The sequence below is a fragment of the Trichomycterus rosablanca genome, chromosome 3 (assembly GCF_030014385.1).
Source record: "Trichomycterus rosablanca isolate fTriRos1 chromosome 3, fTriRos1.hap1, whole genome shotgun sequence".
Taxonomy (NCBI): Eukaryota; Metazoa; Chordata; class Actinopteri; order Siluriformes; family Trichomycteridae; genus Trichomycterus; species Trichomycterus rosablanca.
Window position 1 is genome coordinate 28,834,283 of NC_085990.1, and position 27,921 is coordinate 28,862,203.

Below are 27,921 nucleotides of genomic sequence, written 5' to 3' on the forward strand. Positions count from 1 at the left end.
TTGGGACAATTTTAAAAATACAATAAAAAAAAACTTTCTTTGTACTTTTGTCAGTTAAATAAGCATTTTGGCAGAATAACTTGTATAATAATAATTGTGTTTTGTAGAGATAAATAATTTTTCTAATGCCTGCAATACAAAAAAGTTGGGACAGGGAAAATGTTTACAGAATATTTCATAAGTTTCAGTTCTGTGCAGAAATGGTATCGCCAAGCGGGATTTTGAAGAGAGATATATGCTTCCATTTTTTCTGAGAGGTCCATGATTATTTCAACAATACAATGCCAGCCGCTCAGGTGGCACAGTGGTAAAAACACACGCTGCAACCAGAGCTGGGATCTCGAATACATTGTATTGAATCTCAGCTCTGCCTGCTGGCTAGGCTGAGCGGCCACATGAACAATGATTGGCCTGTTGTTCAGATATGGGTGGGATTAAGCCGGATGGGGTCTCTCTCTCGTAACTAATGCAATTATGACCTTTGCTGGCTGATTAATGGTGCCTGCACAGAGATGAGAAAAAGGTGCTCTCAGGGTGTGTCTCTCCATACACAGTGCTGAGCTGCACTGCACTCGTCAAAGTATAGATGATAAGATGCATACAGCATGCTGCCCACGTGTCGGAGGGGGCGTGGGTTAGCTTCGTTCTCCTCAATCAGAACAGGGATCGGCATTGGTGGAGAGGAAGCATGACACAACTGGACGTGCTAAAAGGGAAGGAAAAAAAGGGGAGGAAAAAATATATATTAATAATAAAATATAGGCCGCTCAGGTGGTGCAGCGATAAAAACACACGCTGCAACCGGAGCTGGATCTCAAGTATGTCATATCGAATCCAGCTCTGCCTTACCAACCGAGGCTGAGTGGCTATATGAACAACGATTGGCCTGTTGTTCAGATGGGCGGGACTAAGGCCGGAAGTGGGTCTCTCTCTCTGTGTCAGAATGGTGCAGTTACGACCTCTGCTGTCTGATTAGAGGCGCCTGCACGGTGATGAGGAGGGAGTGCTCTTAGGGTGTGTCTCTCAGGGCATGGGTCGGCACAGACAGAGAGGAGGCGTGATGCAAATTGGGCAATTAGACGCCCTAAAGGGGGAGAAAAGGGAGAAAATGCATAAAAAATAAACAAAAAAATATTTAATGAAATATATATTTAAAAAACAAACAATTCAATGCCAAATCGCATCTTGCCTGCACATTAACAATGTGGCTCTGTAGGAACTGAGTGTGGGCACTGCATTTCAGATCTGTCTCTTATTGAATACATATGGTGGATCATGAAATGTTGACTCACACAACGGTGACTACGGACTGTTGAGCAGCTGATGTCTTGGAACAAGCAAGAGTGGAGAAATGTTTCACTTGCAAAACTGCAACAGTTAGTGTCCTCAGTTCCCAAATCATCACCACTGTAATACATCACCATTCTATTCATGCTTTAAAGCAGGCTTATGCCTGCAACACACTTGAAAATAGACAACTTTTGATTACAACTGGTGACTTATGTCCCCATATAAGTAAGTCGAATTTGACTAAATTAAAATTGCAAACTAGTCTCTTACCAAAGCTGGGCAAACCCAAAGTTTGTGCTTAAAAAAAATTTGTCAGAATGATCAGATGATGTTCAGGAACCACCTAAAGACAAGTCTGCCATGAATTAGAAGCTGCTTGAATTTAGGTGATATTGTCAACAGTCAAGTGAGCTTTACTCTGTCTTAGAGGCTGCTGCACAATAAAAAGGCCCTGCTCCTGCTTTTTAATGTAATCAGCAAAAATCTGTTGCACTATGGCTAAGGTGTAAATAAGAAGAGTCTTCTTTCCTATGCAGTAGCCTCTATGCCCATGGTGGTATAAAGCTTGCTTGAATGCACAGCCAAAAACAGCCAGTCAACAGTTTCCTGTGGTTAGAAACCATAACTAATAAATAGCTAAAGGATGACCAACAAAACAACTACTGTATTTTTGTAGGCTATAGCTAAAAGGTAGGTGTTTTAATTCATATACACAGTGATACACCAAAACATTTGGTCCACTTGTCTAATACAATGCCTGGCCAAAAAAAAGGTCACCACCTGGATTTAACTAAGCAAATAGGTAAGAGCCTCCTATTGGATAATTACTGCATGGGTGATTATGTTTCAGCTGGCAACAAGTTATTTAACCCTAACTGATGCAGTGAGTAGCTTCTCATTTGTTTAAAAACCATGTGGAAAGACACATCCTATGGTCGTGGAAAAGATGTTAATCTGTTTCAGAAGGGTCAAATTATTGGCATGCATCAAGCAGAGAAAACATCTAAGGAGAAGCTGAAACTACTAAAATCGGGTTAAGAACTGTCCGACGCATTATTAAAAAGTGGAAGGACAGTGGGGAAACATCATCTTCGAGGAAGGAATGTGGTCGGAAAAAAATCTTGAATGATCGTGATCGGCGATCACTTAAACGTTTGGTGAAATCAAATGGTAGAAAAACTACAGTAGAACTCCGGGATATGTTTAATAGTGAAAGTAAGAGCATTTCCACACGCACAATGCGAAGGGAACTTAAGGGATTGGGACTAAACAGCTGTGTAGCCTTAAGAAAACCACTTGTCAGTGAGGCTAACCGGCAAAAATGGCTTCAATTTGCTAGGGAGCATGAAGATCGGACTCTGGAGCAATGGAATGGTCATGTGGTCTGATGAGTCCAGATTTACCCTGTTCCAGAGTGATGGGCGCATCATGGTAAGAAGAGAGGCGGCACCCATCATGCCTAGTGCCTACCGTACAAGCCTGTGGGGGCAGTGCTATGATCTGGGGTCGCTGCAGTTGGTCAGGTCTAGGTTCAGCAACGTTATGTGCCCAAAGAATGAGGTCAGCTGACTACCTGAATATACTGAACCACCAGGTTATTCCATCAATGGATTTTTTCTTCCCTGATGGCACGGGCATATTCCAAGATGACAATGCCAGGATTCATCGGGCTCAAATTGTGAAAGAGTGAATCAGGGAGCATGAGACATCATTTTCACACATGGATTGGCCACCACAGAGTCCAGACCTGAACCCCATTGAGAATCTTTATGATGTGCTGGGGAAGACTGCGCAGTGGTCCAAATCTCCCATCATCAATACAAGATCTTGGGGAAAAATTAATGCAACTCTGGACAGAGATAGATGTTGTGACATGACATGCAGAAGCTTGTGGAAACGATGCCACAGCGAATGCATGCCTTAATTAAAGCTACAGGCAGTCCAACGAAATATTAGAGTGTGTGACATTTTTTTTTGGCCAGCCAGTGTATATTGTCAAAACAGCTCTGACCTGTCAAGACATGACTGCATGAAGTCATGTGGTATCTTTTACCAGGATAATATCAGCAGGTCCAATCTGCATAATCTTTGAAAAATGGAACTTGCCTGGCTAGTCTACTGCTGGAATTGCTATCATGTTTATAGCTGATGCCTGCGAGCCCATTGTGATGCTTTTGATGGTGACTAGGAGTGAGCAAGGGCAAACTTTTGATTGCAGTTGTTACTGCCAATGGTGGCATAAGCAGATATTAGGTTTGGGGTGGGGTGGGGTGGGGTTGGGTTGGGTAAAGCTGTATCCTGTATTTACTTGTATTGTCATTTATATAAAAAAATTGTTGTACAGTATTCCGTTACTTTAACACATGCCATTCAGTGAGTAGATATGGCCCCAAAGAATATTATTTAAATACAGCTTTTTACTTACTTTTTACTTACTTATTTTACTCAAATATTTTGATTTAAATTAATGGTTGAACAGATCATTAAAGGGATAAAAGTGCCACACGTTTTGTTAAACTCTCCTGAGTTTTGCTTTAAATTAATTATGCCAAAATAATTTTTTTGTTATTGGAATATATTATCCAAATAAAAAAATGGGACAGTATAGAAAATGCAAATAAAATAGATGCAGTGTTTCTTACATTTACATCGACTCGCATTCTAAAAACGTTGGAACAGGAATATTTAGGGCTAGTAATAAGTAAAAAAAAAAAAAACTAAATAATGTCATGATTTCAAACAGGTGATGTCAACAGTTGATTATGATCATGAATTTGCACAAATCATGTTCAGATGAAAGGAAGAAAACAGGTTAATTGTTAAGGTTGTTTACAGGCTTAAAAGAACAATCTTTATATTTAAAATGACCGCTTCCATTTATACTAACAGCATTTACTTTTACTTCTACTTTTAATACTTAAGTACATTTAATATCAAATTACTTTTTATACTTAAGTACATTAAACATCAGATACTTTTAGACTTTTACTCAAGTAATATTGTAAAAGGTGACTTTTACTTCTATCAAAGTAAATTTCTGGCAAGATACTTGTACTTTTACTCATGTATGGCCTTCCGGTACTTTATACATCACTGTGTATTACTGATAATTTATTAACATTTAATTGTTACAATTATTATTAATTGCATTGTATTAACTTACTTATTGTTTATAATGCGAGAGGAAACAGAGTGCTTGCAAAATAACTTTAAAAAAACCTTAAATGCAAGTTATTTTTGTTATACAGCAAGTTAACTTTTAAACCAAGCCCTACCCCTCATTACACCAAAACCTTCAAGAACCTTTTAAAAGTCATTTTACACTGTAAGGATGGAACACATGAACCACACGTCAAGCTTGTACTATTTAGATACATATTCAGGATACAGTATCAAAAACTACAACAGCACCAATAGGTGTAACCTGCTAAACATGAATTCATTGTGAGCTACATTAGCTGATTAACGTTTTAAAAAGCCACACAGTGTCAGGCTAAGTGGGACTTAAGTTCAAACGTGCCCAGCTAGCAAAAAATGTATGGCCCGGTGTCAAAATGAATGTGGCCCGTATACGGCTGCCCGGATCCCAGCCATGACTGCCAGAGCCAGCACTTAACCACCTGCTAGCCAGAACAACCATTATCGGGCCAATAATGGCCCAGTTCTGGCCTGCAGTAGATTTTTAAAAGGCTTTCCCCAACCATATTTAACCTGGGACTACTACAATTGTTCTTGCTCTTAATTAATAAGTACAACTACTAATAACAGACATCCCAAGTTGCAAAAACTCATTTCAGGGAGGTACCCCCGGAGCCGCTATGTATATGCGGGAGACTCCCGGATCTTCCGGGACACTTGAGATGTCTGTAATAATAAGAAGACAAAGATGAAGAGTAAGAATAATAAGAATAATAGTAACAAAAAGTGGTGTGTAGTAACGAAGTAATAATAACAGACATCTATAATAATACTTCGTTACAGTACTTCGTTATAATACTTCGTTACAGTACTTTTTTAGAGTATCTGTACTTTACTGGAGTATAAAAAAATTCGTTAACTTTCACTTTTACTCCACTACATTTCCTAAAGAAACTGAGTACTTTTACTCCGATACATTTGCTGTATGCGAATTCGTTACTCGTTACTACAAAATATAACGACAAGAATTTGTTTTAGCTAAATAATGTGAGATGTGTGACAGACTGCAGCTAGTTTGGCGAATCTGCGCTTGTAAATTACATCAGCGGTTAAACACATTAATGCGCAGATGCAATTGTTTTCTAAAAGCGCATCGTTCACCCAAAGATACTATAGGCATTTCAGAATCTCCCCGTCCTACACACTGATGTAAGTTAAGAATGATAAACAAAGTAAAGCCACAGCACCATTGTTTTTATTATTATTATTATTAGCATTAACATTGTTCAGATATCTAGCTACCGATTACATTCGAACCACAAATAAAACGTTTCACTACATTAGTTTGTAATTAATTCAGTGCAGACATGATGTGTCCCATCATTTTTAAAAACTCACCTACAGACAAATATTTCCTCAGATAACTTCTGTATTACACTGACAGAGGAAAGATTCATGATGCTGAGGAACATGCAGCACGTCTTTAACCCTTTAATGGTCTCAACAAGAACTCAACTTTCAACATTTTATGGATGATTTTTCAGCTGCTGCTTCAGGTTGACACATAAGTTAGAAATGGTGTTTTCTTAAAGTAAGAATACCAATATTTTTAAAAGTTTAACACATGCCAATCAGGGAGTAGATACAGCCCAAAAAAGATTATTATTAAATACAGCTTATTTTACCCAGCTATTTAGATTTAAACTAATTGTTGAGCAGATCATTAAAGGGTTAAAAATGCCACACGTTTTGTTAAACTTGCTTGAGTTTTGCTTTTAAATTAATTCTGCCAATATTCAGTTGTTTTAGGAACAGTATAGAAAATGCAAATAAAATAGATGCAGTGTTTTTTACATTTACATCGACTCTTAATCCATCTTTTATGAACCCAAAATATTTCATGTTTTGTCTGGTCAACTTCATTCTTAACATACACATACATGCATTTTAAGCGACAACACATTCTAAAAAAAGTTGGAACATGGCAATTTAGTCCTCGTAATAAGGTTAAAAAACAACTAAATAATGACGTGATTTCAAATAGGTGATGTGAACAGCTGATTATAATCACAAATTGGCACAGATCATGTTCAGATGGAAGGAGAAAAAAAGCTTGTTAAGGTGGTTTACAGGCTAAAAAGAACAATCTTATATTTTTCTAAATGACCGCTTCAGTTTATACTAACAGCATTTACTTTTACTTCTACTTTTAATACTTAAGTACATTTAATATCAAATTACTTTTAATACTTAAGTACATTAAACATCAGATACTTTTAGACTTTTACTCAAGTAATATTTGAAAAGGTGACTTTTACTTCTATCTAAGTAAATTTCTGGTAAGATACTTGTACTTTTACTCAAGTATGGCCTTCAAGTACTTTATACACCACTGCAAAAATTTACACACATTAAGCACTCAGTGTTTGTCCATCTCTTGTAAGCACTTTGAGATATTACCTATGAAAATACTCTGTAAAATATATAAACTTTATTATAATTATAAGTAAAATGTATAAAGTACAATTAAAACAGTAACAGTATTTTTAAATATTTTTTAAAGTATTTTTATTTATTATAAGTTTGCCAAAAAATAATGTTTTGTCTTGCCATAATTGACTGCCCATCTCCTGTCTCCTGGTCTGTAATGAAAACAAAAACAGAATTTAACTCTAGTAGGTTCTCCCCTTGGTTGTGCATGTGCTTACACGGACCTACTGACTACTACAATTTGCCCCTAAGTGTAAAAGTATAATGAATGAGTGTGCGAATAAAGAACCACAACTTTTTGGTCTTTCATTTTTTTTTCTTGCATTCAAAATTTTAAAAGCACAAAAAGCATGATGTAGGTAAAACTTGGTAGTTTGTGAGAATACACGCTTGTTTACCACATATGTGCATATGTTTTATGAGGGCTGTGTCTTATTCCTTTCTCCCTCCCCTACAGATCCGCACTAGCTGGTCTATAAATCTCTCTGTGCTGTGCACTAATATCAGTTGAAGGTCCTGTGTTTGAGACGCGATTGTAGTCCAGCCTTCTCCGTGGATAAAGATGGCTTCTTGGGTGTCTATGAAAGCGGTGGTGTTGGTGGGGTTCTCTGCATGTTTCACGCTGTTTTTGGGGTTTGGACTCCCGTCGGTTGTGGCTTTTATAGCGCAGTACTGCGGCTTCAATGAGGAAGCCGGACCTGCGCAGAGCCTGGCATTGCTCTACCTGCTCTTCGTGTTCTATGTAGCTCTGCCCAGACTTCCCCGGGGGTCTGTACAGGTAACAACCATTCATCACACTGCAATGGGGCACTCATCCTAATTAAATTGCTGCTGGATTATTAATCTAGCTGCTTCTCAAAGCTCATTTAACTGTGAGGGAACATGTGTGTCAGTACAGAGCTGTAGCAGTGTAAGTTACTGTACTTTCTGCTGTCTACACCTAATGTGTAGCATGAACTGCAGGGTGTCTCTAAAGTCTGGACACATAGGAAATATTACTAACTATATGTTTACTAAAATACACACACATACATATTACATCACAAATAGTGGAAACACATTGAATATATTATTAAATAATATTCTAATGATATAAAATGTTGTTAAAAATGTATTTTACATTAACATTTTCAGCATTTAGCAGACGCTTTTATCCAAAGCGACTTACACAATGAGCAATTGAGGGTTAAGGACCTTGCTCAGGGACCCAACAGTGGCAACTTGGTGGTAGCGGGGCTTGAACCGGGAACCTTCTGTTTACTAGTCCTGTGTCTGTGTCCAGACTTTAGGGACACCCTGTAGTTTCACACAAAATGTAATGATTTATGGACTCACCTACAAATCAGATGGGTATAGTAGTGGGTCAAGGGTTCAAGGGGGATGGTCAACAACAAACTGCCATGGTAACCTGGCACAGTGGCACCAAAACAAACAGTCAATAAATTACCATGGGGGCCTGTAAGCATTTACATTTTAATAATAATATAACTATATTTTGTTGTTGTTTTGCTTACAAAAAATATGCTACAGTACTAATCTATACCACTACTAACACTATTACTGCTACTAAAATCAGCCACATAACGAACACATTACTTAGATTCACGGAATGGAGTGAAGCCGGTTCAGCCAAATCAGCTGAGCCTGCGGTGTTTCCGGTGAGCCTGCTTACTCGCCTTGTGTACTTAGCAACAGCCAGTCAGAGGACTCCGGGATAATTGAGGATCCGGGTTAATTGAGACTTCGGACTCGTGATTCCTGATTCAGTACGAAGATTCGAATCATTAACCCGGGTGATTCGGGAACCGCCCAGCTCTACTTTTGGGGGCACTGTTGAATGATTTGTAGTTCCTTTTACTTGGGTATAATCATACCTGTTTTGCTGTTAAATATATTTGCTATGGATTTGGAACTTTATCATTTTAAATGTATTTTTATATGAAGAAGAAGATATACTTTATTTGTCATATATACGTATACAGTTGTACAGTACAATGAAATTCTTTCTTCGCATATCCCAATATTTCTTTTGAGAATTTTACAATACTTTACATTTACGTTCACCACGATAACTGCTAGTTGTGTGAAATCTTTGTTGTGAGTTCATTTGCTGATTTACAGTATTATAAACAACAAAACAATACTTAAGCTAAATTGCAAATATTGCAAGGATTGGTTCATTTTCCAATGATTTTGTAAAGCTCTGTTCTAGCACACAGCTTAACAAGACGGATCTGCTTAAATTGTAATATTAAAATACAAGGGATCTTGTAAAAGTTTCTGCACTTTTAAATTTTTTGTTGGAAACGGTGAGGCCGGGAGGAGTAGTAACTGGTCGTGTCTGAGAGACTGAGAGAGAGCTTATAGTCCGCCATATGATTTCCACCATTTTTGGACCGCTCAAAGAAGCTTTAAGGGAAAGAAGATTTCCATGTGATGATGATGTGATTGCAACGGTGCATCAGTGACTACACACTCATCCAAAAACATTTTTTGCTGATGACATTAAAAAGTTGGTATGACGCTGGAAAAAATGCATCAGAAGGTGACCGTGTAGGAAACTTTTTGAAGAACCCTCTTATAATTATTATTAGTTGCTGGTACACTAAAACTGGTGTCCCAATCCTGTTTTGTTAGAACTCCTTCTCTAAACAGCTCATTAAAATTCTTAATGCAGGTTAAGTGAGGGTAAAGATAAATATGTTCAGAATCATTATTAGACATGAAACGAGTCAGACTTTGTGATCTAACAGAATTATAAAAAATATAATGTGAGCTTATCTAAAGTATTATTCTGTTAATCTTTCTGTTGCAGGTGGAGGGTAAAGCTGTGTTAATTACAGGATGTGACAGTGGGTTCGGCCATGCTTTAGCCAAGCACCTACATAAACTGGGCTTTACTGTTTTTGCAGGATGTCTGCTGAAGGTAATGCATTACACATCAGCTTGCCACAGAGTCAATTTTTCTTTAACAGCAGGAAGTGTGGGCAATGTGTTATATTTCACTGACATTAGCAATACTGTTGCATAATATTTTGAGCGTTTAACAGAACAGTGGTTTAACAGAAGGTGTTGCATTACAGTATTGGTTTTACATAATACAAACATTTACTAGAATTCCTACCTGAAATTATTTTTCTTAGCCCATGACACAAGAAAGTAGTCTAAAAATAAAAAAAAATGTTAAACCTTTTAGAACCTTTTAAAATATTTACTTATAAAATGCCCCCGGATCCTAAGTTAAATACAAAAATAGACAAATTAGATGTTACCGAGAAGATTAATGAGAATGCAACACACAAAGTGAAAATAAACCTTATGAAATATGTCCTGATATTTTCCACAAACAAAATGCACAAGCAGAGAAACAATTTGATCAGGTGATCTATACCAGATGCCGCATTGGACACACAATGCATTCATATCTTGTAAGGGGTGAGTATTCCCCACTTTGTGATACCTGCAGAATACTTGACTGAATGTACTAAATACTGACAGGAATGACAATCTCTAGCAATACCAAAGACTATGACAAAAATCTTTAATCAAGCTTAAATGAAAACAATCCTTTATTTATAGGGATCTCAAAGATCGGAATCGGGGCCGATCAAGGCATTTTTTAACTGATCGGTATCGGCTTTACTAAGGCCGATCCTAAACCCGATCCTTTGTTTTACGTCAGCATGTCCGCTGTGTGGAAATACTTTAAATTGGAAAGTAAAACAAGTCCAACAGTGAAGTGTAATGTCTGCAATGCGAGTGTTTCACGAGGCGGTAGGAGCAGAGCTGCGTTCATTACTGTAGAATTTTACTATTTATATGGTGTGTGAGTCAAGGATCACACCGGTTTACAAAACAATATCTTTTAATCCGAGTATGAAAACTTCAGGACCTATGGCTAGCCGTTTTAGCTTTTAATCCTCCTTTTCTTGATATCAGGAGTTCAATTTTTGATATCAAGAATTAAATTCTTACTAGTAAAAAATTAAATTTTTGATATCAAGAATTAAATTCTTACTAGTAAAAAATGAATTCTTACTTACTAGTAAAAATTTAATATTTGATATCAAGAATTGTATTTTTGATATCAAGAATTCAATTCTTGATATCAAAAATTTAATTTTAACTAGTAAGAATTCAATTCTTGATATCAAAAATTTAACTATGAATTTTTGATATACAATTCTTGATATAAAAAAATACAATTCTTGATATCAAGAATGTAATTTTTGATATCAAGAATTGAATTCTTACTAGTAAAAACTTAATTCTTGATATCAGAAAATAAATTTTTACTAGTAAGAATTACATTTTTACTAGTTAAAATTGTATTCAAGTGAGTCTGTTTAAATATATCCAATAATAGCTCATTATCACTGCATGTGTGAGTGTCTCCAAATATTCAGAGTTGCCAAGTCTGCAATAAAATGTGAGTTTGATAAGTGACAGTGATAAATAAAATGACAATGGATTATATTAAATTAAATACGTTTTCTTAATGTTTGCTTTAAGTGTTTAGCTAATTCCAAAGTAGTTAATATTTTTTAGTTTTGGTTATTAAAGCTCATTTGTTGTTACCATCTGCAGGGCTCTAGACTAACGTTTTGCACTGGTTGCACTGGTGCACCTAACATTTTTTATTTAGGTGCACCAGCACAAAAGTTAGGTGCACCCAAATTTTCGACCGCATCGCATTTAACACCGCAGTTTTACAGGTTCACTTTTTTTTTTTTTTTTTTAATCACTGTCCATACAGGCAATATTGACTTGGAAATAACTAACAATCTGGTCAACATGGCCTCGTCTGATGATCTGTTTGCTGCTGCCTGACAATGAAGGGCAGTGGGGAGAGGGGGACACTTGGGCAGTGCATTTATTGCGGCATGTAATGTGTTTTATAGATGCATTGGGCTTTTTCAGCCTTTCAATTCGAAATGTATTAGAACCAGTCACAAATATACTATTGCCGGCCAATGTCTTCTTTACAGTTAATTATAGTATTACAGACTAATTATAGCACACTTATAAAAATTATAAAAATAATAGAGTAAATGTGTATGTATGTGTGTATATCTATTTATATGTGTGTGTATATTTAAAATTATATGTATATGTTTGTGTGTGTGGGGGGGGGGGCTCTAGAGTGTTAGAGTGTAATCTTAAATGCAGTGCATTATATTATCGGCTTTACTGGATCTTTTACACAGATTCCCAAAATCGCTTGCGGTGCACTCACAGCGTATTTTGACTACATGTATTGTAATATATTTTGGTCTTTTAGTTATTTTTATATTTTACTTAACGAAAATATTGTCGTGTTTTTACTTTCACTATTGCAGCACTTTACCGCTAGCATTAGCCCCTTGCTACTGTAGAGGGTCGGCTCACCTAGCCGCTGTCCGGTGGGGATGCTGCGGGTCTTTTGCTGTGCGGTGGTGGAGGTGTGGGAATAAAGACACACGACAGGATCGAGTCACTTTAACTGTTTAGTCAGGACTTAAGTGAGCGTTACAACACTTTACACCGCCGAGCTCCAGAACCCGAACTTCCATTCTGGGGACATCCGGCGAGTCTCGTATACAAAACTAAACTTACGGCAGAACGTCCGAACGCACGTGTATAAACCTGGTGCTGCATTCTGATTGGCTGAGCTGAATGTTGTTTACATATCACCGCTACAATATTGTCCCGCCCTTCACCATCTCTGATTGGTTTAGACCATGATATTGGCCTAATGTGTGTCTGTTGTTTTTTCTTTCCCTCGGACGCCTGGTCGCACCAGTGCGACCTGAGATTTTTTTTAGTCGCACCATTGAGAAATTAGGTCGCATGTGCGACCAAATTGGTCGCACTCTAGAGCCCTGATCTGTGAGATGACTTACATAGATGTCTGGCAACCATACTCCCATTACACTGACCATAGACCTGGCATTACACACATCTGACAGTGATTTTCGTCTCTTACACTGTATATAAATCACTGTCATGTGAAACACTGAGAATCAGGAGCTTTGACTTAAACAGGCATTGCAAGTGATTGGAAATCAAATGTAATTATCGATAGTTTACTTTAAAGAAAATCTAAGATGTTTTTTTTTTCTAAAATAATCGTCATTAATAGATGAATCAAACAAATGTGTATTTATTTAGTAGACTGTTCAGTCTCTGGTTTCCAAGTGCCATCTAGACTGTTGCACATTTTAAGTTGGACCAAATAAACTCCATTAGAAAGTTGTTCATTAGTGTAGTTGACTTTGTAAAGTGTAGATGTGAGAGAGTTGGGATGCAGTAATGAAGTGATGTTACATTTTACAGCTTTCATACACGTCATTCCATACATTATTAACACGTCTGCGTTACAAAAGAAAAGTGGTTTAATACTGATATGTAGATTACTTGATAGAGCATAGATTTAAGGGTTAGATGTATTTTCAGTCTGCAGTTTTTAAACATGTTTATTTTTTAATATAAATGCTCAAAATCTGTAATGTACAACCTTTACTATTTTGTTTACAATTGCTTCATGATGTTGTCTCTTTGACATCTCAGTATCAAGCACTCTGATTGGCTTAGTTATGTAACCGAGCGTCGTAGTGATGCACTTGCTTAATAAAGAAATAAATACACGGTATATTCACAAATTGTCGGGAGCATAACACTTTATTAACTTCTTCTGTTACGGTACCGAATAGCGGACAGCTAGTCATCGCGTTAGCCAAGCACGCTATCCCATGCACTATGGAAGCCCCAAAGGGTCAAAACACACTCACTTTGTGTAGAAATGTCCATCAAACCATTGTAACAATACAACCACAGAAAAGTTTGTTACAGTTACAACACGCATACAAGTACGGTGGCTCATAAGAAACAAACCAGATATCATTTAACCAAACGATCTACAATTACTACCAATTTGATATGGCACCTAAAAAATAAACACTCGGTCGAATACAGCAAGTTTATTATTATATGATGAAAAGAGGAACCGCTAACACGGCAGAGATGCTGATTTTCCTCAAAAAGAACCTTCACTTCATTTTGAGTGTTCTAGTTTTACTACTACAATGCTGCACTTAGTTTGTTTACTTTTATTTTGTAAATATAAAAGAACATTAAGCAATACAATACAACATTAAGCAATTTTCCTACAGCACTGCAGAGCTATTCAGTTGTTAAACATATACATTGGATTAATTTGAATAACTGTAATGTACTTGAAGTGTGCACTGTGTGAACAGTATTATCTAGTTCTTATCTAGACAATATCTAGAAAATACAAGTATCGGTTTGAGACTCGGTATTGGATCGGGATCAAAATTAATAATCGGGATCGGGAACCAAAAAACGTGATCGGGACATCCCTATTTATTTATTAAAAAACAATATTATAAAGCACATTTAAAGAACAACATAACAACACTTGACAAGGATGATAGACTGACATTAGAATTATCTACCCTTCTTACAGTAAATATAACCATGGTGTAAGCACAACATGAAACTACTAAATAAATAAGAACGATTAACAAGACAAAATTGAAGTACAATGGATATAAAAAGTATACACACCACTTTTAAAATACCATATTTTTATGATGTAAAAAATGGGACCAAGATAAATCATTTTAAATGTATTTCCATGTGATCTAATGTGACCTGTAAAATGTACAATTAAATTGAAAACTAAAAAAAAAAACTAAAACAAGGTGGTTGCATAAGTTTGGCTGTGGTCAGAATTAACCAATCATAGTCCCAGTATATTAATCATTAACCCAATATAAAGTTCAGCTCTTCTGGTAAGATTTGACATTTACTTAGTTTTACTTTGACTTACAGCAAAAGTCATGGTCCACAAAGAGCTTATAAAGTATCATGAGGATCATTGTTAAATGGTATCAGTCACAAACATTTCCAGGACATTACATACACAGATCAGCCATAACATTAAAACCACCTCTTTATTTCTACACTCACTGTCCATTTTAATAGCTCCACTTACCATAAAGAAGCACTTTGTAGTTCTACAATTACTGACTGTAGTCCATCTGTTTCTCTGCATGCTTTGTTAGCCCCCTTTCATGCTGTTCTTCAATGGTCAGGACCCCCACAGGACCGCCACAGAGCAGGTATTATTTAGGTGGTGGATGATTCTCAGCACTGCAGTGACACTGACATGGTGGTGGTGTGTTAGTGTGTGTTGTGCTGGTATGAGTGGATAGGACACAGCAATGCTGATGGAGTTTTTAAACACCTCACTGTCACTGCTGGACTGAGGATAGTTTAGAAGATGACCAACTCAAACAGCAGCAATAGATGAGCGATCGTCTCTGACTTTACATCTACAAGGTGGACAAATTAGGTAGGAGTGTCTAATAGAGTGGACAGTAAATGGACATGGTATTTAAAAACTCCAGCAGCGCTGCTGTGTCTGATCCACTCATACCAGCACAACACACACTAACACACCACCACCATGTCAGCGTCACTGCAGGGCTAAGAATCATCAACCACCTAAATAACACCTACTCTGTGGTGGTCCTGTGGGGGTCCTGACCTTTGAAGAACAGGGTGAAAGGGGGCTAAAAAGCATGCAGAAAAACAGATGAACTACAGTTAGTAATTGTAGAACTACAAAGTGCTTCTATATGGTAGGTGGAGCTGATAAAATGGACAGTGAGTGTAGAAACCAGGAGGTGGTTTTAATGTTATGGCTGATCAGTGTATATCATGGAACAAACTAAATGGTAATTAACAAGTGTATAAAATATGGCACAACAGGGACATAACCAGGAACTGGACATTCCTTTAACATTGATGAAAAGTCTGTAAACTATTTTTTTTTCTTCTTGAGTTAAAAAATGAATTAATGTATACAGTTCCTGCTATCACAGCCAAACATGGACTATTTTTCTTGGTGCTCTGGATCTGCAGGACAAGGGTGGTGAGGGGGCAGTGGGGCTGGAGAACATGCAATCTGACAAGCTGAAGGTGATACAGCTGGATGTTTGCAGTGATGAGCAGGTCTCCAAAGCTGTAGAATTTATCAAGGCCAACCTGAGTGATTCAGAAAAAGGTGAGGGAGCACGCCATGCAGTTTGTGCTCATTCTGCAATACTGGTCTTATTAACGAGACGTTATGCTAGTGATTTGGCTACTGTTAGAAATTACTATTTAATTAATGCACAATTAGGCCAAAAGTATGTGGACACTTGCCAATAATCTTGCTGGATATTGAATTCCAAAACGAGCCGGGTTCATATGCGGATCAGCTTTGTGTACGGAGAGCCACACCCTGATCAATGCATTATCCCTCGTCTCTGTGCTGGCACCATCAATCAGCCAGTAGAGGTCGTAATTGCATCAGTTATGAGGAATCCCCGTCCGGCTCCCACCCTGTATGAACAGCCAATCGTTGTTTATGTATATTATGCTTGATAGCAGAGCTAAGATTCGAAACTACGAGCGCCACATGAGCACCCCTCTATTGCATTTAAAAATGGCGAATGTGGTAGAAGGTACAGCACCACAAAATGTGAGTTGCTGGCGACTCAGTCATGAACCAGAGCGACAATCATGTCTTGAATCAACACCAGCTAAGGATAAAACAGGTATGTCACCAATAATATTTTATACTATGTTTAGATAAAACACCTGAGCTCATTTTATAGGAGGGGTGTCCTCATACAATTGGCTATAAAATGAAATCCACAAAAGAAAAGGAAGTTTGTAATATTCAGAGTCAAGAGAGGTTTATTGTCATTTCAGCTATATACAAGTACATATTGAAACGAAACAACATTCCTCCAGGTCCAAGGTGCAACATAGAACAAAAAGTGCAAGACAGTACAGTACAGTGCAGGTAAACAACATTACAATAATACGAGAATGCTTAAAATAAATAAAGGAAGACAAGACTAGAGACAAGTGTTGGTTAGTACATGGTACTGAGTAAATAATGGTGAGGTAGATTATGCACAAGTTATGTGTATCAGTCAAGTTAAGTCAGACTTATTTATATAACGCCTCTTACTATGAACATTGTCTCACATCAACTTTACCCCTTAGCACAACCTTATTAATGCATTTGTATAATTTGTATATGTAAAAATGATAAATTGAGAATACATAATCATCCTGCAGGTCTGTGGGCTGTGGTGAATAATGCTGGCATTTCTACATTTGGAGAGGTGGAATTTTCCACCATGGAGACATACAAGCTGCTTGCAGAGGTTAACCTGTGGGGAACCATCCGAGTGACCAAAGCTGTTCTGCCTCTTATCCGCAAAGCAAAAGGTAAAACAAAGTCTAAAAGAGAATAGATTAGTAGGTTGGCCTGTGAATTTCTAAAAACAAATTTTAATGTCAAGTCTACTCTACACCGATATTGGCTTTATCTGGAGGGGGGGATTGGGTGGGGGTGGTTGAAATTTGGATATAGATTGGCACCCTGCCCATGTTATTTGTGTGTTATTAAATGCTGTCTATCATATTGATTCATTTCTCCAGACCATCAAGTCTTCTGTTAAAAACCTTAGGCTTCCTAATGGCTCATTTATTATTCCTCTAATTATTCCTCCAATTAATCTTGTTCGTGGCTGCTCTCTTCCTCTTTTATCTTCAACGCTTCCGAGCATAATTATATTTTCCAATGAACTAGTTCTTCCCATAGTGGGTCCAAAATTAGACAGCTTCAGTTTGGTCTTCTAGACTTTGACTGATCGTTTTGATTTAAATTGGTCAAAAATCCATGTTTGTCTTCTTTGCCATCCAAGGTTCTACTAGAAGTATTTGAGACCACCAAAGTTTAAGAGCATTGATATTGGTTCAGTCCTGCTTTTTATTTTCCAGCTTTTACATCCATTAGAAAACACAGAGAGGAATGTAGTCTGGGCACTTTGATCTTTGTTTGGAAAGACAAGTCACAAGGGCAGTTGTAGCCTAGTGGTTAAGATATCGGACTAGTAATTAAAAGATCGCTGTTTCAAGCCCCACCACTGCCAGGTTGCCTCTATTGGGCCCTTGAGCAAGGCCCTTAACCTTCAGTTGCTTGGACTATACACTGATCAGCCATAACATTAAAACCACCTCCTTGTTTCTACACTCACTGTCCATTTTATCAGCTCCACTTATCATATAGAAGCACTTTGTAGTTCTACAATTACTGACTGTAGTTCATCTGTCTCCACATACTTTTTTAGCCTTCTTGCACCCTGTTCTTCCAAGGTCAGGACCACCACAGAGCAGGTATTATTTAGGTGGTGGATGATTCTCAGCACTGCAGTGACACTGACATGGTGGTGGTGTGTTAGTATGTGTTGTGCTGGTATGAGTGGATAAGACATAGCAGCGCTGCTGGAGTTTTTAAATACCGTGTCCACTCACTGTCCACTCTATTAGACACTTCTACCTTGGTCCACCTTGTAGATGTAAAGTCAGAGATGATCGCTCATCTATTGCTGCTGTTTGAGTTGGTCATCTTCTAGACCTTCATCAGTGGTCACAGGACGCTGCCCACGGGGCGCTGTTGGCTGGATATATTTTTGGTTGATGGACTATTCTCAGTCCAGCAGTGACAATGAGGTGTTTAAAAACTCCAGCAGCGCTGCTGTGTCTGATTCACTCATACCAGCACAACACACTTTGTCATTTGTCTTTTTTATAACTTTTAACTTTTTTATATGATTGATTTTTCTACCACCAATCGTGAATCCTTGATAATCTTCCTCCCGTCCTGCTTTAGTCATTATGTGTTCTGCATACTAATAAGTATTTGATTAAATTTAAATTTAAAATTTAATTTAAACACTGGCAACAATCCATTTAAATGTGGTTGTAATTAACTTAAGCTGTTTTGAAAATATTTGCCTTAAATGCTTAAAAGTACAGTGTTGCCAGTTACATGTATTACCAGTTAAGTTCACAACTACACACTCTGTTGCAAACTTGTTGGAGGCCTGAGTCTGGAAACGTACACTATTGCCAAAAGTAATCACTCACCCATCTGAATCATTGAATTCAGGTGTTCCAATCACTTCCATGGCCACAGGTGTATAAAACCAAGCACCTAGGAAGGCAGACTGCTTCTATAAACATTTGTGAAAGAATAGGTCGCTCAGAAGACTGGTCAAAAATTCCCATAAACACACTCCTAAACCTTGTGGAAAGCCTTCCCATAAGAGTTGAAGCTGTTATAGCTGCAAAGGGTGGGCCGACATCATATAAAACCCTATGGATTAAGATTGGGATGTCACTCAAGTTCATATGCGTGTGAAGGCAGACGAGCGAATACTTTTGGCAATATAGTGTATGTCGTAAATCAGGATTTTTCAAACCCTCAGGTGGCAAAAAATGTGTTGCAGAGAAAAATAATAATAATTAAATAAACTTGTACGCGAACACCCCCTTGTGGAGCCTTTATGTTACATCTTGTAAAGCACAGAGAAAGTAATATGCATTGTTTGTGTTGCCTGGGGTCGCGTAAATAATCATGGATAAAATGTGGGTTGTTTGGGGGGAAAAAACCCTGTCCTAAACTGTACTGTACATACCCAATACAATTTAAAACATAAAAAAACGAATTCATTTTATCTTCATGTTTTACCAAACCTAGCCATTGGACATACACATATCAGTGCACTCTTAATGCCAGTCCCAAGCCTAAGTAAATAAGGAAGGGTTGCATCAGGAAGGGCATCCTGTGTAAAAACTGTACCAAAACAAATATGGGGAACAAAAGTCACATTTACATACAGGATCACTTGAGGCCCAGGTTAACAAGGCCTGCCTCTAGTAATGCTGGTCAGCAGGGTACTGGTGGAAACTATACCAATGTTGGGTCAAGGAGAAGGAGAGGGGGAAACAATGTTCTACACCACAGAAGGTAGTAGGAAGGTGGAGGTGAGAGTTGGACCATTGAACATGGGCACTCTTACAGGTAATAAAAAAAAAAAAGCGAGACAGCTTATATTATGAAGAGGAGGAGGCTTGACATACTATACAGCGGGGAAAATAAGTATTGAACGCATCAACATTTTTCACAGTAAATATATTTCTGATGGAACTACTGACATGAAATTTTCACCAGATGTTGGTAACAACCCAAGTAATCCACAAATACAAAGAAGTCAAAACAAATAAGTCCATTAATTAAGTTATGTGAAATAAAGTAAAATGACACAGGGAAAAAGTATTGAACACACTTACTGAAATGTATTTAATATTTAGTAGAAAAGACTTTGTTGGTAATGACAGCTTCAAGACGCCTTCTGTATGGAGAAACTAGTCGCATGCATTGTTCAGGTGTGATTTTGGCCCATTCTTCCACACAAACTGTCTTCAGATCATGACGGTTCCGGGGGCCTCTTCTATGAACTCTGATTTTCAGTTCTTTCCATAGATTTTCAATTGGATTTAAGTCAGGTGATGGACTGGGCCATTCTAGCAGCTTTATTTTCTTTCTTTGAAACCACTTGAGAGTTTTCCTAGCTGTGTGTTTGGGATCATTGTCTTGCTGAAATGTCCACCCTCGTTTCATCTTCAGCATCCTGGTGGATGGCAGCAGATTCTTATCAAGAATGTCTCGGTACATTTCTCCATTCACCCTTTCTTTAATTATATGAAGTCTGCCAGCACTATATGCTGAGAAGCAGCCCCACACCATGATGTTCCCACCTCTAAACTTCACTGTTGGTATGGTGTTTTTGGAGTGATGTGCAGTGCCTTTTCTCCTCCAAACATGGTGTGTGCTATGACATCCAAAGAGTTCAATTTTGGTCTCATCTGACCAGACTATAATCTCCCAGTATTTTATAGGCCTGTCCAAATGCTGTGTAGCAAACTTTAACATGCTTTTTCTTCAGAAATGGAGTCTTGCGTGGTGAGCGTGCATAAAGGCCATGGCAGTCGAGTGCATTACTTATACTTTTCTTTGAAACCACTGTACCTGCTAATTCCAGGTCTTTCTGAAGCTCTCCGCGAGTGGTCCTTGGCTGTTGGACAACTCTTCTGATTATTCTTTTGACTCCTCTGTTAGAAATCTTGCGAGGAGCACCTGGTCGTGGCCGGTTTATGGTGAAATTATGTTCTTTCCACTTCCGGATAATGGCCCCAACGGTGCTCACTGGAACATTCAGAAGTTTAGAAATACGTCTGTAAACCATACCATCAGTATGTTTTGCAACAATAAGGTTGTAAAGGTCTTGAGAGAGCTCTTTGCTTTTACCCATCATGAGATGCTTCTTGTGTGACACCTTGGTAATGAAAAACCTTTTTGTAGGCCATCAATTAGGACTAAACCAGCTGATATTAATTTGCACTGATAGGGGCAGGATAGCTTTCTAAACACTGACAGATTTCAGCTGGTGTTTTAGCTTTCCATGCCTTTTTGCACCTCCTTTTCTTCATGTGTTCAATACTTTTTCCCTGTGTCATTTCACTTTATTACACATAACTTAATTTTTGGACTTATTTGTTTTGACTGCTTTGTATGTGTGGATTACCTTGGTTGTTACCAACATCTGGTGAAAATTTCATGTCAATAGTCCCATCAGAAATATATTTACTGAGAAAAATGTTGATGCGTTCAATACTTACGTATTTTCCCCGCTGTATGTACAAGGAACCAAGTGGAGCATTGATGATTGGTTTATATTGTACTACCATGGTGTAGGTGGGAGGAGAAATAGGGTAGGAGTAATATTAAAAGAAGTGTACACCAGCAATGTAGTAGAGGTGAAAAATTTGTCTGTTGTGAAAATTGGTGTACTCATTGTCATTAGACAGATTAAGACATGTGCGTGTGTAGAGAATAAATGAGTGTTATATCGAGAGAAAGGTTCTGAGGTTGAAGCCATCAAGGCAGGACGAGGACAGGAAAGCCTAAAAGGGGGGTTTATGGATGTGATGACGAAGGACATGCAGTTGGTGGGTGTGCCAGAGGAGGATGCTCAGGACAGGGCAAGATAGAGAGGAATTATCTGCCATGGCGACCCCTGATCAAAGAAGATGATCTTTCTTTGTTTACCACTGCTTTATCCTGGTCAGGGTCATGGTGGGTCCAGCTTTCCTGAAATCAGTAGGCACAATGTACAAACCCCATTTCTGAAAAAGGCCGGTTTGGACGTTTTGTAAATCACAATAAAAAGAAGAGTATGTGATTTATTTCTCTAGTCTCTTCAACTGACAAAAGTCAAAAGAAAAGATGTCCCATATGTTTTCCCTTATACATGCACTCTATGTATTTTGTAAATAGAGACAGTTAAAATTAAAGCCTAAAACATACATACTAAAACAGATGCAAAATAAGAGTGAAAATTTATAGAACATTTAAGTTACAGTGTTTCATAATATGCAGGTGAACAGGTAAGGGAATCATGATTGGGTATGAAAAAATATATACCAAAGGATCAGTCTTTGAAATGATGGGTTGTGGCTCATCACTTTGAGCCAAATTTCAGGAGTAAATTGCCAATCAGTTTAAAAAAAGAACATTTCTCAGTACAAATCATTGCAAATTACTAAGTCTTTCACCATCTACTGTACATAGTGAAAATATTAAGGAAGAGATATGGAGAGATCTCAGTCTGTGTAGGGCAAAGCTAGGAACCAGTCTTGAATCTGCATGACCTTTGTTTCTCATGCAATGACATCTGAGAGCTCGGGGCGGCACGGTGGCTCAGTGGGTAGTGCTGTCGCCTAACAGCAAGAAGGTCCTGGGTTAGATCCCCAGGTGGGGCCGGTCTGGGTCCTTTCTGTGTGGAGTTTGCATGTTCTCCCCGTGTCTGCGTGGGTTTACTCCGGGTGCTCTGGTTTCCTCCCACAGTCCAAAGACATGCAAGTGAGACTGGAGACACTAAATTGTCCAGGACTGTGTACGATATAACCTTTGTGTAATGAGTAACTACCATTCCTGTCATGAATGTCACCAAAAGTCTAAAACATGACGTTAAAATCCCAATAAACAAACAAACAAACATCTGAGAGCTTAGTCATGCTACTGTGATAAATATAGTCACAAGGGTTTTGGAGTACTTCAGAAAACCATTATTTCTTAACACAGTTTGCAGCTGCATCAGCAAAAAAAGAGAAAGCTGTACATCTAATTTTATGTAGAAACGCTTCAGAGTTCACTGGGCCCGAGCTCATCTCAGATGGTCCAAAAGACAGTGGAAAAGTGTTCTGTGGTAAGATGAGTCAAACAGACATCCAGTTCTTTTTGCCAGAGATGAAAAGGACCATCCAGACTTTTATCAGTGAAAGGTGCAAAAGCAGTTTAATTAATTTAGACTTGACTAGTAACAGCTTAAGACTTTTGGACTAAAAGACTCTCAACTCAATTTAAGGAGCAGTTTAAGAGCTGTATAATTAATTATGATTTGGACTATACATGATCTTAAATGCAGCTGACTTTTGGGAAAGTAAATTGACAACAGCTCTGTTCTTTACTGTTACAGGACGTGTGGTAAACATTGCCAGCATGTACGGCCGGATGGGAAATGCTCTGCGTTCACCATACTGCGTCACCAAGTTTGGAGTGGAAGCCTTCTCTGACTGTCTCAGACACGAGATGAAGTCCTGGGGCGTCAAAGTGTCAATTGTCGAGCCTGGCAATTTCATCGTGGCTACTGGGATTTTGACGCGTGACATTGTATCTACCATGGCTGAGAAGTTGTGGAAGGAGGCGCCCACAGAGGTGCAGGAGGATTATGGGAAGGCTCATTTTGAGCAGCACATGGCTCTGATGCGGTCCTACTGCAACAGCGGCGAACATGATGTGATGCCTGTTTTGAATGACATCACAGATGCCATCACATCCAAACATCCATTCACACGCTACAATCCCATGGAGCCTTACTGGTGGATCCGCATGCAGGTCATGACACATCTCCCAGCAGCCATTTCAGACCGTCTCTATTTCTGAAAAGCATTTCATATTCCTTTTTAACATTGTATGTTAAAAACTACAGTTAAAATGTCAAACTTACAAATATGATCTCTATGTTTATTAACACATATTGAAATCACTATTGTTTAAATAAAAACATATTGTTTTTTCTTTTAGCTGCTCCCATATACACCGATCAGGCATAACATTATGACCAGCTTCCTAATGTTGTGTTGGTCCCTCTTTTGCTGCCAAAACAGCCCTGACCCATCGAGGCATGGATGCCTTTAGACCCCTGAAGGTGTGCTGTGGTATCTGCCACCAAGATGTTAGCAGCAGATCCTCTAACTCCTGTAAGTTGTGAGGTGGGGCCTCCATGGATCGGACTTGTTTGTCCAGCACATCCCACAGATGCTTGACTGAACTTGGAGGCCAAGTCAACCCCTCAAACTGGTTGTTGTGCTCCTCAAACCATTCCTGAACCATTTTTTGCTTTGTGGCAGGCTGCAGAATCCTGCTGAAAGAGTTCACAACCATCAGGGAATACCGTTTCCATGAAAGGGGGAACATGGTCTGCAACAATGCTTAGGATGGTGATACATCAAAGTAACATCCACATGGATGGCAGGATCCAAGGTTTCCCAGCAGAACATTGCCCAAAGCGTCACACTGCCTCCGCTGGCTTGCCTTCTTTCCACAGTGCATCCTGGTGCCATGTGTTCCCCAGGTAAGCGAGATATAGGCACTCGGCCATCCACATAATGTAAAAGAAAACGTGATTCATCAGACCAGGCCACCTTGTTCCATTGCTCCGTGGTCCAGTTCCCATGCCCATTGTTGGCGCTTTCGGTGGTGGACGGGTCAGCATGGACACCCTGACTGGTCTGCAGCTATGCAGCCCCATATGCAACAAACTGTGATGTGCTGTTTATTTACCTTTCTATCAGAACTAGCATTAACCTCTTCAGCAATTTGAGCTACAGTAGCTCGTCTGTCAGCCTTCGCTCCTCACGTGCATCAATGAGTCTTGGCCGCCCATGACCCTGTCGCCAGTTTACTACTGTTTTTTCCTTGCGCCACTTTTAATAGATACTGACCACTGCAGACCGGGAACACCCCACAAGAGCTGCAGTTTTGGAGATGCTCTGACCCATTCGTCTAGCCATCACAATTTGGCCCTTGTCAAACTCGCTCAAATCCTTACGCTTGCTCATTTTTACTGCTTGTAACACATCAACTTTGAGGATAAAATGTTCACTTGCTGTGTAATATATCCCACCCACTAACAGGTGCCGTGATGAAGAGATAATCAGTGTTATTCACTTCACCTGTCAGTGGTCAAAATGTTATGCCGTGTAGGTGTATTTATATATTTTATATATATATATATATATATATATATATATATATATATATATATATATATATATATATATATATATATATATATACAGTGTATCACAAAAGTGAGTACACCCCTCACATTTCTGCAGATATTTAAGTATATCTTTTCATGGGACAACACTGACAAAATGACACTTTGACACAATGAAAAGTAGTCTGTGTGCAGCTTATATAACAGTGTAAATTTATTCTTCCCTCAAAATAACTCAATATACAGCCATTAATGTCTAAACCACCGGCAACAAAAGTGAGTACATCCCTTAGTGAAAGTTCCTGAAGTGTCAATATTTTGTGTGGCCACCATTATTTCCCAGAACTGCCTTAACTCTCCTGGGCATGGAGTTTACCAGAGCTTCACAGGTTGCCACTGGAATGCTTTTCCACTCCTCCATGACGACATCACAGAGCTGGCGGATATTCGAGACTTTGCGCTCCTCCACCTTCCGCTTGAGGATGCCCCAAAGATGTTCTATTGGGTTTAGGTCTGGAGACATGCTTGGCCAGTCCATCACCTTTACCCTCAGCCTCTTCAATAAAGCAGTGGTCGTCTTAGAGGTGTGTTTGGGGTCATTATCATGCTGGAACACTGCCCTGCGACCCAGTTTCCGGAGGGAGGGGATCATGCTCTGCTCAGTATTTCACAGTACATATTGGAGTTCATGTGTCCCTCAATGAAATGTAACTCCCCAACACCTGCTGCACTCATGCAGCCCCAGACCATGGCATTCCCACCACCATGCTTGACTGTAGGCATGACACACTTATCTTTGTACTCCTCACCTGATTGCCGCCACACATGCTTGAGACCATCTGAACCAAACAAATTAATCTTGGTCTCATCAGACCATAGGACATGGTTCCAGTAATCCATGTCCTTTGTTGACATGTCTTCAGCAAACTGTTTGCGGGCTTTCTTGTGTAGAGACTTCAGAAGAGGCTTCCTTCTGGGGTGACAGCCATGCAGACCAATTTGATGTAGTGTGCGGCGTATGGTCTGAGCACTGACAGGCTGACCCCCCACCTTTTCAATCTCTGCAGCAATGCTGACAGCACTCCTGCGCCTATCTTTCAAAGACAGCAGTTGGATGTGACGCTGAGCACGTGCACTCAGCTTCTTTGGACGACCAACGCGAGGTCTGTTCTGAGTGGACCCTGCTCTTTTAAAACGCTGGATGATCTTGGCCACTGTGCTGCAGCTCAGTTTCAGGGTGTTGATCTTCTTGTAGCCTTGGCCATCTTCATGTAGCGCAACAATTCGTCTTTTAAGATCCTCAGAGAGTTCTTTGCCATGAGGTGCCATGTTGGAACTTTCAGTGACCAGTATGAGAGAGTGTGAGAGCTGTACTACTAAATTGAACACACCTGCTCCCTATGCACACCTGAGACCTAGTAACACTAACAAATCACATGACATTTTGGAGGGAAAATGACAAGCAGTGCTCAATTTGGACATTTAGGGGTGTAGTCTCTTAGGGGTGTACTCACTTTTGTTGCCGGTGGTTTAGACATTAATGGCTGTATATTGAGTTATTTTGAGGGAAGAATAAATTTACACTGTTATATAAGCTGCACACAGACTACTTTTCATTGTGTCAAAGTGTCATTTTGTCAGTGTTGTCCCATGAAAAGATATACTTAAATATCTGCAGAAATGTGAGGGGTGTACTCACTTTTGTGATACACTGTATATACAGTGTATCACAAAAGTGAGTACACCCCTCACATTTCTGCAAATATTTCATTATATCTTTTCATGGGACAACACTATAGAAATAAAACTTGGATATAACTTAGAGTAGTCAGTGTACAGCTTGTATAGCAGTGTAGATTTACTGTCTTCTGAAAATAACTCAACACACAGCCATTAATGTCTAAATGGCTGGCAACATAAGTGAGTACACCCCACAGTGAACATGTCCAAATTGTGCCCAAAGTGTCAATATTTTGTGTGACCACCATTATTATCCAGCACTGCCTTAACCCTCCTGGGCATGGAATTCACCAGAGCTGCACAGGTTGCTACTGGAATCCTCTTCCACTCCTCCATGATGACATCACGGAGCTGGTGGATGTTAGACACCTTGAACTCCTCCACCTTCCACTTGAGGATGCGCCACAGGTGCTCAATTGGGTTTAGTCCATCACCTTTACCTTCAGCTTCCTCAGCAAGGCAGCTGTCATCTTGGAGGTTGTGTTTGGGGTCGTTATCCTGTTGGAAAACTGCCATGAGGCCCAGTTTTCGAAGGGAGGGGATCATGCTCTGTTTCAGAATGTCACAGTACATGTTGGAATTCATGTTTCCCTCAATGAACTGCAGCTCCCCAGTGCCAGCAACACTCATGCAGCCCAAGACCATGATGCTACCACCACCATGCTTGACTGTAGGCAAGATACAGTTGTCTTGGTACTTCTCACCAGGGCGCAGCCACACATGCTGGACACCATCTGAGCCAAACAAGTTTATCTTGGTCTTGTCAGACCACAGGGCATTCCAGTAATCCATGTTCTTGGACTGCTTGTCTTCAGCAAACTGTTTGCGGGCTTTCTTGTGCATCAGCTTCCTTCTGGGATGACGACCATGCAGACCGAGTTGATGCAGTGTGCGGCGTATGGTCTGAGCACTGACAGGCTGACCTCCCACGTCTTCAACCTCTGCAGCAATGCTGGCAGCACTCATGTGTCTATTTTTTAAAGCCAACCTCTGGATATGACGCCGA

The 27,921-nt window shown here is 39.1% G+C and overlaps 1 protein-coding gene and 1 long non-coding RNA gene across 2 annotated transcripts; one reads left to right on the forward strand and one right to left on the reverse strand.

Annotated features, from left to right (window-relative positions):
• Positions 1-6,980: 6,980 nt before the first annotated feature.
• Positions 6,981-8,589, reverse strand: LOC134310442 (uncharacterized). The gene is made up of 3 exons (XR_010011308.1): positions 8,515-8,589; positions 8,254-8,326; positions 6,981-7,070 (listed from the first exon to the last, which is right to left on the reverse strand). It is a non-coding gene; the product is annotated as an uncharacterized LOC134310442 (long non-coding RNA).
• On the forward strand, positions 7,469-23,957 carry bdh1 (3-hydroxybutyrate dehydrogenase, type 1). Its single transcript, XM_062992034.1, has 5 exons — positions 7,469-7,696; positions 9,734-9,844; positions 15,850-15,991; positions 17,059-17,211; positions 23,370-23,957. The coding sequence occupies exons 1-5, from the start codon at positions 7,481-7,483 to the stop codon at positions 23,834-23,836; spliced, it is 1,089 nt and encodes a 362-aa protein (XP_062848104.1). The 5' UTR covers positions 7,469-7,480; the 3' UTR covers positions 23,837-23,957.
• Positions 23,958-27,921: the final 3,964 nt, after the last annotated feature.

Bases quoted from the DNA above. Each gene is read 5' to 3' on its own strand.
- bdh1 (XM_062992034.1), top strand. From the start codon at position 7,481: ATGGCTTCTTGGGTGTCTATGAAAGCGGTGGTGTTGGTGGGGTTCTCT. The intron at 9,845-15,849 runs GTAATGCATTAC...CTGGATCTGCAG, and splicing joins TTGCAGGATGTCTGCTGAAG to GACAAGGGTGGTGAGGGGGC. The intron at 17,212-23,369 runs GTAAAACAAAGT...TTACTGTTACAG, and splicing joins TCTTATCCGCAAAGCAAAAG to GACGTGTGGTAAACATTGCC.